This window comes from Phoca vitulina, unplaced genomic scaffold (assembly GCF_004348235.1).
Source record: "Phoca vitulina isolate PV1807 unplaced genomic scaffold, GSC_HSeal_1.0 scaffold26, whole genome shotgun sequence".
NCBI lineage: Eukaryota > Metazoa > Chordata > Mammalia > Carnivora > Phocidae > Phoca > Phoca vitulina.
In genome coordinates, this window is record NW_022589729.1 from 26,259,257 (window position 1) to 26,272,125 (window position 12,869).

Genomic DNA, 12,869 nt, shown 5'->3' on the forward strand with positions numbered 1-12,869 from the left:
ATTGAGTTGTTTGAGTTCTTTTTCTATATTTTGGATATTAACCCCCATCAGAGTTTTCTCCCATTCAGTATGTTACCTTTGATTTGGTTGATGATTTCCTTTGCTGTGCAGAAGCTTATAGTTTGATATAGTCTCACTTGTTTGTTTTTGCTTTTGTTGCCTTTGCTTTTGATGTCAGATCCAAAAAATCATCACCAAGTCAAGGAGCTTACTGCCTGTGTTTTTTTTCTAAGAGCTTTATGGTTTCTGGTCTCACATTCAAGTCTTTAGTCCATTTTGAGTTGATTTTTGTGCATAATATAGTAGTAGAGCTTCATTCTTTTGCATGTGGCTGTTCAGTTTTCCCAATACCATTTATTGAAGAGACTATATTATATATTCTTCCCTCCTTTGAATGTAAATCAATTGAACATGTATGTGTGGATTTATTTCTGGGCTCTCTATTCTGTTGCACTGATCTGTGTGCCTGTTTTTATGTCACTACCATACTGTTTACTATAGCTTTGTAATATAGTTTGAAATCAGGGAGTGTGATGCCTCCAGCTTTGTTCTTCTTTCTCAAGATTACTTTGGCTATGTGGGGGCTTTTGTGGTTCCACAGAAATCTTGACTATTTGTTATATTCCTGTGAAAAATCCATAGGAAATTTGATAGGGATTTCATTGAATCTGTAGATTGCTTTGGGTAGTATGGACATTTTAACAACATTAATTCTTTAAATCCATGAGTCTGGAATCTTTCCATTTATTTGTGTCTTCAGTTTCTTTCATCAGTGTCTTATAGTTTTGTATATTGATTTTGTATCCTGCATCTTTACTGAATTAGTTTATTCTAACAGTTTTGTGATGGAGTCTTAAGGAGTTTCTATATATAATATTTCATCTGCAAGTAGTGACATTTTTACTTCTTTCTAATGTGGATTCCTTTTATTTCTTTTTCTTGCCCAATTGCTCTAGTGCGGACTTCCAATACTATGATGAACAAAAGTGGCAAGAGTGGGCATCCGTGTCTTATTCCTGACCATGTATCCTCTTGTTAACTTTCTTACCTATTGTTTTCTCACTAATTCAAATCTTTCACTTGTTTCAAGTACTATAGTCAACTTTTATTAACTCCTTGATGGCTTTCCCTCTAGGTATGTTCCCTAAGCAAATTTGAATTCAGCATATGTAACATCTCATATGTTAACTCTATTTCTTTGCTTGTATTTCTTGTTTCCTATAGATATTATCTGACCAGATAACAAATTCTTTGATAATAAAGAACATACCTATACCTGTTGTGATCTCCTACGAGATGTACAATAAATGATGAATGAATGACAGTTTCTTTAAGGTGGCCACCTAGTTGGGCCTCTTTGTGAGGTTTAAAGAGAATTGGACACATTGAGTATCTGACTTATGAGCCCATATGAAAGCATGGTAACACTCACTAAGAATAACTGACTCTTTCCATTCTGGCAAACCCATGAGAGCAAAGAAAGAAGTCAATTTTCCAAGATGCATTTATTCAGTATTGATAAGGTGCCTACTGTGTGCTATGCATTGTTCTAGGATCTATGGATACAAGGAAAAAAGGTATAATTCCTGTCTTCAAGCTGCTCTCGGTCCTCTGACTGAGCTATGCCCAGGGAATCATGGAAGCACAGAAAGGGAGGCACTTTACTTGGCCTTTCTGAGTGGTAAGGAGCTGTGAGATGGTCCCATGAAAGCATTCCCACAGAATAAAATGATTCCATGCAGAGGTACCAGATTCTGTGGTGTTTTGGAATGAGGACTTTTCCCTCTTTATTTTTAAAAGGTTCAAATACAAAGAGACGTATAACCTCATAAATATGTCACAATTTGACTGTGTTCCTTACTTTCACAATTGGCGTAGATTTGCAATCCCAGTAAATCAAAACTAAGCAAACTTTTTCTCTAAAGGTCCAGATAATAAATATTTAGGTTTTGCAGGCCAAATGATCTCTATCACAACTACTGAACCTCCCCCACTATAGAAGGAAAAAGAGCCACAAACAATGTGTAAATGAATAAATGTGGCTGTGTTCCAATACAGTTTTATTCATGGACACTGAAATTTGAATTTCATGTCATTTTCATGTGTCATAAAATACAATCATTTTGATTTTTTCCCCCAATTATTTACAAATGTGAAAACTAATCTTAGATTGTAGACCATATAAAAACAGGCAGTGGGCTGGATTTTGCCTGTGGGTCATAGTTTGCTCTCTTCTGCCTTTTCTTAGCTCTTTGTTTATATTTAGTAGGTGTATCATCTGGTATGAAATCTGCTTTTGAGGGAGTAAACTGCTATTCTGATATAACCTATATTAACCTATAAACTATATCACTTTGCCACTGTGACTTTTATCGCAGTTTCCTTTGTAGATACCACATGCTATCTCCCTCAGTCACCTGGGTTAGATACCTGGAAATCCTCTGAAGTTCTCATTCTTTACCATTCGCCTAGCCAGTGATTATTAAGGCTTGTAGGTTCTACTATTAAAATAACTCTTCTTTCTAGTTTATCTCCACTGCGTCTGTTTTAATTTAAATTCTCATAATAGCTAAGTTGGGCCACTGTGATAGCTTCCTCTTAGCTTTCTAGCTCTAGTCTTGACCGCTTTTATTCCATTGGCCACTGTTTTCTAAAATGTAAATGATGGTGTTACTTCCTAGATTTAAATCTTTCGTTGGCATACCAGGTGCATCAAACTGATTAATAGTGCAGGCTCTGGGCCTATGCTGCGTAGCTCTGCCACTTACTAGCTTGTGTGACCTTGACCAAGTAGCTTAATTGTTCTAAGCTCCAGTATCCTAATTATATAAAATATGGATAATAATAGTACACTTCTGAGAGGTTTGCCAGGATGATTACCTGAGGTATTCTATATTAAAAGACTGTGATAGTGCCTGCAACAAAGTATTCAAACATTAGCCACTATTTTTATTACGATTTAACTCTTTTCTACTTTTTTCAACCTCTTCTTCTATTGTTTTTCTGATAGGTGTTTTTTACTCCAGCCACATTGCAGTTCTGTCAACAGGTCACGTTCCTCATGCCTGACTTCCACTTTAAGAGTCAGCTCAAGTATATTCGCATTTAGGGAGGCTGTCCTACCCTTCTAGGTGAAGTTAGCTCTCCCTTCTTGTTCTCATAGCTGCTTAAATGTACTTCTCCCTTATGTAGTGTATTATAATTTCTTTTAAACTTCTGTACTAGCCTGACAACTTCCAAGGGCTGGGACCATATCTGCAATTCTGCATTCTCAGCACCTAGCACCGAATCTGCAATATATACATACAATAAATGGTGATTGAATGTGAATCATAGCTTCTGCAGACACAAGATAAAGTGTAGCTTCTGGTCTGTAACTTCCAGATGTAGGTTTTATTGACCACCAAGTTCATAGCATAGTACCAGACACATAGTAATTATTAAGTATTTGCTAAATGGATGTGATATTGAAGAACTTAAATTCAACTTTAAAACAGTTCATTCATGGAACGTATTTCATTTTTAATGCTATTATTCTGCTTTCTAATTTATTTTAGATTCATTAGTATATAGAACTCCTAATTCTAAAACAAACAAAAGGACCAAACCCATTGTTGCTGTGGCACAGTCTACTTTGACCTTCATAAAACCATTAAAAACAGGTAAATGTTCATTATTTTTTAAGTAACTGAAAAACTGACATGGGATGAAGCATTAATTGCATTTCAAATAGAAATAAATTGATACTTTTTATTGAATTAAAGCCTTGGAGAATTGTAAATATGTGTATTCAAATAACAGGATATTTCCTCAGACTTCGGTGAAATTAACTCATGGTGACTAGGATTTTTAAATAACCAGGAGGTACAGTGGTACTTTTTTCCTTCTAACTTTGATTATATTTTATACCTAAAACCTTTTCAACTGTTTTTAGCAAGTAGTGGAAAAGCAAATATTGTTCAGTGTTTTAAAGGTGGTTTTGCTAGTAAAAAATGGTCTTTTGCTATATATTGCATGATAATTTAAAAGAGAATTTCTTACACAATAAACCAACTGTATTCTTAGATATTCCTAGACACCCAATGCCGTTTGCTGCAAAAAACATGTTTTATGATGAACGCTGGAAGGAAAAGCAGGAGCAGGGCTTTACTTGGTGGCTAAATTTTATATTAACTCCTGATGACTTCACTGTAAAAACAAATATTTCTGAAGGTAAACATTAAATTAATGTTTAAATTAAATAATGCTCTTGTTTTAACAGTTCTTAATATGAATTGTCATTTTTTAATTATGCATATATATTATAGTTAATGGCATGGTTCACTAATTCATTGACATGAATGCTAAAGATTGTGTAGGTGAGAATTTGTAGGGAATTCTTTACTAAAGGTACTAAACTTTGCTTTTTCCTTTTGCTTTCCATTCTTGTTCATCAGCCAATGCAATTCCAGCCTTTCAGGGGAATGAGTTTTATTTTAATATAGATTCAGTCTGAGTTAAGAGTGAAACATGGCTACTAAGAAATCCAATTCACTCTTCACCACATTAATAAAGTATAATGTCCTGGTGAATAAATCTAACAGTCTTCTATGGCAAACATCTCAGTGCATGTTCTGGAAAAGAGGAGACTCAGGTGTAGAACAAGATGGAAACATGCTGTCCTTCAGACCTCTGAAGGCTTTTTTCCTGAGAGAGAAGGAAACTTCACTTGTGACACTCTTGCATAGAAATTACAGGATCAGTTCGACTCAAGCTAAGGAAACATAGTTTCTCCTTTGTTGCAGTGTTCAGAGGCCTGTCTGTATTTGTTAGAGAATACTGTATAGCATGTTTACATTAAAAGGCCCTTTGGCAAGACAATCTCTAAGGCAGCTTTTCTTTTTTCTCCAAAAGTAAACACAGCCTGATTTTTAGTTTTCTTCTTGAGAGAAAATATGTTTTATAAAAATTCAAGTTGCATTTCAAAATTTAATTGATTTTTTAAAGTCACATTCTTTAGAGACTTATTTTTTTTAATTTATTAAAAAGGATGGAAACAGAGAAACTAGTTGGGAGACTATTTCATTAGCGTAGATTAGAGATGATAGTATGTGAACTTGGGTAATAGTGGTAGAGGTTGTGAGAAGTGGTTAGACTTGAGATCCATTTTGCAGGTAGAGCCCCAAGTTGCAATGATAGAATGGCCTAGGGTACTGAGTGAATGGTGACACCCATATTTTGAGATAGGAAAGAAAAGAGCAAGCTTGGAAGGGGCGGAGAATAGACCCTGTTTTGGCCATCTTAAATTTGCATTTATTGCTGGATTTAAGGACATCTGTATATATTGTTTAACCAGAAACATTCTTCCTTTTGTTTTTGCCCAGTAAATGCTGCTACTCTTTTGGGAGTGGAGAGTCAACATAAAATCAGTGTTCTTAGAGCTCCTACAAAAGATGAAATGTCTCTCAGAGCTTATACTGCTCGGTGCAGGTTGAATAGATTACGTCGTGCAGCATGTCGCTTATTTACTTCTGAAAAAATGGTTAAAGCTATTAAGAAGCTTGAAATTGAAATTGAAGCTAGGCGGTTAATTGTTAGAAAAGATAGACACCTCTGGAAAGATGTGGGTAAGAAGATTATAGAAATCTTTATAAAGATTCTTTATATCTAAAGATGTGATTATTTATATTTTTTAAAGATTTATTTATTTGAGAGAGAGAGAGCATGCATGTACATGAGTGGGGGGAGGGCCAGAGAGAGAGGGGGGAGGGAGAGAGAGAATCCTCAAGCAGACCCCCCACTGAGTGCAGAGCCTGATGCAGGGCTGATCCCAGGACCCTGAAATCATGACCTGAGCGAAAATCAAGTCAGATGTTTAACTGACTGAGCCACCCAGGCACCACTTGAGATTAATTCTTTAAAAACACTCAAGATTTTATATTTCAGAGTCAAATATATACATGATTTGACTTCGCTGCCTAAAATCTCATGTACTTTAATATGATCATATATATTTAAGAATGGCATGTATTTAAATTAACTGATTTCATATAAGTGATTATCCCTATTTTCCACTGATTTCTCTCCATAAAATTTTGTTTATTGTCTCTATTTGATTAGTGGTCTGAGCTTACTTGCTTTTCACATGCATTTCAGGAGAACGGCAAAAAGTCCTGAATTGGCTGTTGTCATATAATCCTTTATGGCTACGAATCGGCCTAGAGGTAAGTATATGCTTCAATTTTTAAAATTTTATATTTTTTATTATATACTTTTTTTATATATACCTTTAGTAGACTTATTATGTATTTTTAATAGATTTTTTAATAAAATATGGTTTCACTTATAAAGTCATTTTGTTAGCTTCATTGGTCTTTCAGTATAAAATTTAAGGTCCTTTAATAAATATTTAGTAGGTAATTAGATCTTGCCAGTATATATTATTGCCATATCATCACATAGTAATTTTCCTGTTTTCTTAAATATATATAATTTGGTACTGGATATCATAAGTATTGTAAGCTCCTTTTTGAGCTTTTACAGATGATATACTTGGCTGTTTTAAATATATTTTCTAATTTAAACCTCTTCAAATCCCAGTGAGGTATGTTTTATTATTTCTACTTCACTGACAAAACTGAAGCTTAGATTTTAAGTGACATGCTTTATGCCAGTTATTAGTCAGGATTTGAATCTATACCCATCTGACGCCAGAGCCTAAACTTGTAACCATTTTGATGCAACACTTCTCAGAAAAATGTTGTCAAATTTGAGTTTTTCACTTAGCGCATGGCTCAGTAATACTTAGAGTTTTAAACTAACTGAATGAAAAAGACATTAGTAGTTGACTATTAAAGATATGATTCTATTTTAAAAATGCTCTATGTTTCCAGTTTTCTTTCATCTTTTACTAGTATACTTTTACATTTTCTTTAGGCTTTTTGCCATTGTCATGTAGGATATTCTATTCTTCAGCTTATTCCAGGTGTTAGAATAGAATGATCTTTGGTACTGAAAGGAATTGTTAACAATAATTTGGCTTTTATTTATCAAGAAATTGAGGCCCAAAGAGAACAAATGATAAGCTTACTGAGGTCACACAGTTTGATAGTATCATTGCTAAGTTTTCTTATTTCAATTTAGTATGCTTTTTGTTAATCAGAAAATTACATATCAACTGGCTCTGCTTTCACATGTCAAATAATTCTAGAACCTTAATTGGAGTAGAACCCCTCTATTTGGGCCAAGGTAAAAAGCAAGAGAGTTAGTATGAAATTTGTAATTCCTTTTAAAACTTCTGCTTGGGAGTGCCTGGGTGGTTCAGTTGTTTAAGTGTCTGCCTTCGGCTCAGGTCGTGATCTCGGGGTCCTGGGATCGAGTCCCGCCTCAGGTTCCCTGCTCAGCAGAAAGTCTGCTTCTCCCTCTGCCTCTCCCTCCCCGGCTTCTGCTATCTGTCTCGCTGTCTCTCTCTCTCTCTCTCAAATAAATAAATAAAGTCTTTAAAAATAAATAAAAAATAAAACTTCTGCTTAGATGTAGTATATGTCGCTTCCATCCATATTCCACTGACCAGAGCACATTATCTGGCCAAACACAAATGAGGTAGGAATATTATCCTCCCACAAGAGACACAGCAAGTCCATGTTGGTTGGTGGGAATGTATAATCCTTTTAGATGGAAAGGAGGGATGAGTAACTATGAACACCTTAAGGTTCTGGTGGTGGTCATGACCTTTGAGGATTTTAAGAAAACATCAAAGGCAAAAAAATTAGTAAATAAAGATAAAGTTTTTCTATTTTGGCATATATTTTCCATGCTTTTATCTCTACGTTTGGTCAATGTAAAGTTATAAAATATAATTTGATATGGTTTTAGTTTTTTCTAATTGCTTTAAAAATCATTAATAATGGGGCGCCTAGGTGGCTCAGTTGTTAAGCGTCTGCCTTCGGCTCAGGTCATGATCCCAGGGTCCTGGGATCGAGCCCTGCATCGGGCTCCCTGCTTGGTGGGAAGCCTGCTTCTCCCTCTCCCACTCCCCTTGCTTATGTTCCCTCTCTCGTTGTGTCTCTCTCTGTCAAATAAATAAATAAAATCTTTAAAAAAAAAAAATCAGTAATAAGCATATTGATGTTAAATTTCATATTTAAATCAATTATGATATACGCAATTAATGAATCATTGAGCACTACGTCAAAAACTAATAACGTACTATACGGTGGCTAACTGAACATAATAAACAAATTTTTAAAAATCAATTATAAACAGATCTGAACTTCCCAAATTATCATTTTAGATTATTTGCAGATGGGTTTCTACCCGTTAACTATTAGAAAACTTTTAATATTTAAGTTTCTGTTGTACCTTCATGATATACTTAGTAGGATAATTAAAATTGAATTTGAACAACATGCCTACATTTGATAGTTCTTTGAAGGAAAAAATTAAAATGTAAATATGGTTTGTCAGATGATTTTTAAGAATCTATCTTAGTCCTGAGCGTTTGCCTTTTTTCATCGTACACCATATACACTAAAGAATGCACAAAGCATATAGAGTTTAAAGAGGTTATTTAGCAAATATCCATGTTATTTCCATACTACTTAGAAAATAGAACATTGCCAAATCCTTAGAAGATTGTAGTTTGCTCTCCCCTTGTTGTATCCTTTTGCTTCTTAAAGGTCACGTAGTCTTGACTTTAATTTCTTTTCAGACAATTTTTGGAGAACTTCTATCTTTGGAAGACAACAGTGATGTCATGGGGTTGGCTGTGTTTATTCTGAATCGCTTACTTTGGAATCCTGATATAGCCGCTGAGTATAGACACCCCACCGTTCCTCATCTATATAGAGATGGTGAGTAGTTCTGCCTCCACTGCATTCTTTCCACACTATGCATAAATGGCTTCTTCTTATTCTTTCTGGTCTCTGTTTAAATTTTACCTTCTTAGAGATGCCAGTATAAATATTCTCCCTTTCTTTACACACATCATTCCCCATCACTTCCTCCATCACTGTAATTATTTTTACCTTTTTGTTGTCTCTACCCACCCTCTCCTCACAAGTAGGCTGTAAGCCCTGTGGAGATCATATTTCTTTTAGCTTGTTACTATAAATGTGGCATCTAGGATGCCACCGGCATAGAGTAGGTGCTTATTAAAAATTTGTTGCATGAGACAGACTAAATCACTTGATATCTCTGTGTCTGTGCTTTCTCCTCCATGAGCTGGAAATATTAGAAGCATACAGTTTTATGAGTATTACATGAATTTCATACATTTAAAGCACTAAGAAAGGCACATAGTGTTCTATTTGTGCTTATTATTACTTTTCTTTGTTAGTATGTTATCATATTTTAAGGTGAAACTTGTCTTTCACAGATTAACTTGCTATGCTTTTTTGTACTTTTACTTAAGGTCATGAAGAAGCTTTGTCTAAGTTTACATTGAAAAAGTTATTGCTGTTGGTTTGTTTCCTTGATTATGCCAAAATATCCAAACTTATTGATCATGACCCTTGTCTCTTCTGTAAAGATGCTGAATTCAAGGTATAGTGTTCATTTTCTCTTTTATATTTCACATTTAAGACTTTGACTTGTTTTTATTGTATATTTTCTCTTTAAAAACTTCTAAGTTTCCCAAAGAAGAGTACTCTGGAGTGGAATAGGATAGGAATACCTATCTAGTCTGTTTTATTAGTGGTTCTAACCCTGCCTAACTTATTGGTTGACCTTTCACCAGCACACAACCCTATTAAGTTTTGTTGATTTGAGAACTCTGAGGAATTAACTGGAGGGGAAATTTCTTTCCTAATTTAGCATATTATCAAATGAATTCTGATTTTTGGAGTCTGTTATTAATTATGAGCAATTTTTTAAAAGGCCTTAAATTGGAAATAGATGTACATTATTACCATATGATATGAAACTGACTTTTGTTATGCTACCATTAATTTTACCTCATTTCTATATGCACAAGATAAGAATTTGTTGTTATTGTAAACAAAATTACAATTTTGGGATTTAATACCTGCAACTTGTTTCTCCACAGACTAGTAAAGACATTCTTCTGGCTTTTTCACGAGACTTCCTAAGTGGTGAAGGTGACCTTTCCCGTCACCTTAGCTTATTGGGATTACCTGTTCACCATGTTCAGACACCATTTGATGAATTTGATTTTGCTGTTACAAATCTTGCTGTAGACTTGCAATGTGGGGTGCGTCTTGTGTAAGTATAAGAAATAGAAATATTTTACTTAATGGAATAGACTAAAATTTTCTGGAAAACACTTTTTTTCTGTACTTACATAGTCTTTCTTTCTTTTTTAATTAATTAATTTATTTTAGAGAGAGAGTTGGGGGAGGGGTCGAGGGAGCAAGAGAATCCTCATGCAAACTCTCTGCTGAGCACAGAGCCCAACATGGGGCTCAGTCCCGCAACCCTGAGATCATGAAATGAGCCGAAATCAAGAGTTGGACACTTAACCAACTGAGCCACTCAGGTGCCCCCTCTTTCTTGCTCTTTCATGTGATGCAATAAATTCTTTTTAGGGTAAAAAAGATTGGAATAAGTATCTGCAACACTTTTGTAAAATGGTGTCAATTTTAGGTCCAGAAACCTTGTCGCCTATGCACATTTTTTTTTCATGATGACAGTGACGAGGGTCTGTGAGTAGTGACCAGTGATGCCCCAGAATAGAAGTTGGGACAAGCATGGAACTAATTAAAATTCAAACATTTAAGTAACACATTATGTTGACAGGGTTTCATAAGTACTGTTATTACTTGGAACCAATTCTAGTAGTATTATTAACCTTGTTTTAAACATGAGAAGTAACAGTTTTATACCAAGTTTTATACCATGGTATTGGGACATAAATTCAGGATGTCTGGCTTCAAATCATATAATATTTCTCGGTAACAAACTAAAATCCTCAAAATTGGCTTTTGTATGAGTCCAGTGAATTACCAGTTCCTGCTGTGGAAGGAGTGACCATGAGCACAGTACAGTACTGCAGTTGGCCTCTTCAGGATATCTGCATGGGGGACATTTGTCTTGTTTCTAGGAAACTCTCCAGTTGATATTACATTTGACATTTGTGAGGAAGAGATCTCTGGATCTTTATGAATCCCTAGTTCTTCAAAAACAACATACATGTCACTTGCTTCCTTCTAAATTGAATTTCCATGAACATTCTTTTCTGATTATATGTTCTCACAACAAGGTAATAGTCTTTTGAACCTTACTGTAACTATTTCTCACTTGAGCAGTTTCCATATAGGCTAGAGCATTTGCTGAAAATGTTTCATATGTTATTTTTATATTTGTTTAATTTGTTCATTTCATAAATCCAAGCCACTACATCTGTTTCTGGCCAATAGGAATTCACATTTTTAGACTTTCTCCACTTTCCAAGGGGGGGGCAGTGATTGGTTTTATGTTCAGTGCTATTTTCCACAATGGAAGACATTTTTTAGGCTTTTAGGATAGTTACTAAGGATTTAGCAGTGTTGGATGTTGATGCTTTTTAGTTGGTCAGGAATTCTAACTAGTTAAGAGACTTGATTTTGCATACTAGATTTCTGCTTACTTCAGTGTCAGCAAAATGATCCTGGATCTTCAAGGTCATTTGAGAATGCTTAAGAATGGTTAGTCCACTAATGCCAATAGGTAACAGGTTGGTCTACCTGTTGCAGAAATACTTCATATGTCAGTTGGGTGGTTAGCTTGGAATGATCTTAAGTGACTTTCTAACCTTCAGAAATTATGGTTATATAAACAGTTCTGCCAAATTTTAGTTCTGTAAACAATTCTGCCAAATTTTAGCTATCTACAATAATCCATTGGGGTTTGCTTTTTCTGTAGAAATATCGATTATTGTCTAGTAGATAAAATACTAGTGACCTAGATGATATTAGGCGTTTGAATTTAAGTTGTAGTATATATGTCTTTTTAAGGTAGGTGCTCAAATATTTTTACAATAATCTGGTACAGATATAACAGAATGGCTTTTGAATCTGTTAAATCTGAGTTTTAGTCCATACTACTAACTGTGTGACTGTTAGTAACTGTGTGACTATAGGCAGTTTACTAAATTTCTCTGGGCTTTGGTTTCTTCATCTGCAAAAAAAATGGGATAATAATGCCTGACTGTGGGACTCACTATGAGGACTAAAATAAGAAAAGAAAGTACTTGCTTGGTGTGTAGAATACAGTAGCCCCTCCATAAATATACTTTCTCCCTTCCTTTCCTTTTCTTTTTTCCTATAGAACTCTGTTAATTTGTTCATGTGTGCATTTGTGTATGTCTCATCTTTTTTTCTTACATTCTGTTCATAGACCTCAAACCGCAGGCTTAAAATGAGAAATGACTCTTATTTGCCAATTATGGAGCAACAGTTTTCAGTTAGTTTTTTGGGATCTTTTTCACCTAAAATCCTTTAAATTAGGGGATTTATGTGGGTGATAACTGTATTTAAATAAAGTTCATCTTGCATTTTTTGTTTGTTTTTTAAAGGAAAGTTAAGTTTATTTCTTCACATGATAAGGACAATCATACATTGGCAGATCCTTACTGTCTCAGTGTGGGGAGGGTAAAGGCAGAATATTTATGATATTTTGGGGCCTGGTTTGAGCCCCACCTTTTGATGCAGGGAGCTTTTCATATATGTTTTTATATGACAGTGTCATCTGAAAATTCCTTTATTGTTAGGCGAATCATGGAACTTCTCACACGGGACTGGAATCTCTCAAAGAAACTCAGGATTCCTGCAATAAGTCGTCTTCAAAAGATGCACAATGTTGACATTGTTCTTCAAATTCTTAGATCACAAGGAATTCAGTTAAATGATGAGCATGGTAAAAATTGAGTAAAGATAAAACTTTTTCTTCTCACC

General features: G+C 34.7%; 1 protein-coding gene across 1 annotated transcript in view; it reads left to right on the forward strand.

Annotated features, from left to right (window-relative positions):
• The window catches only part of ASPM (assembly factor for spindle microtubules), a 63,427-nt gene that overhangs the window by 12,148 nt on the left and 38,410 nt on the right, over positions 1-12,869 (forward strand). Inside the window, exons 4-11 of the mRNA XM_032422359.1 lie at positions 3,558-3,662; positions 4,066-4,212; positions 5,364-5,606; positions 6,136-6,203; positions 8,690-8,831; positions 9,392-9,522; positions 10,025-10,200; positions 12,686-12,831. Coding sequence (XP_032278250.1) covers positions 3,558-3,662; positions 4,066-4,212; positions 5,364-5,606; positions 6,136-6,203; positions 8,690-8,831; positions 9,392-9,522; positions 10,025-10,200; positions 12,686-12,831 — 1,158 coding nt within the window. The remainder of the gene's footprint in view (positions 1-3,557; positions 3,663-4,065; positions 4,213-5,363; positions 5,607-6,135; positions 6,204-8,689; positions 8,832-9,391; positions 9,523-10,024; positions 10,201-12,685; positions 12,832-12,869) is intronic.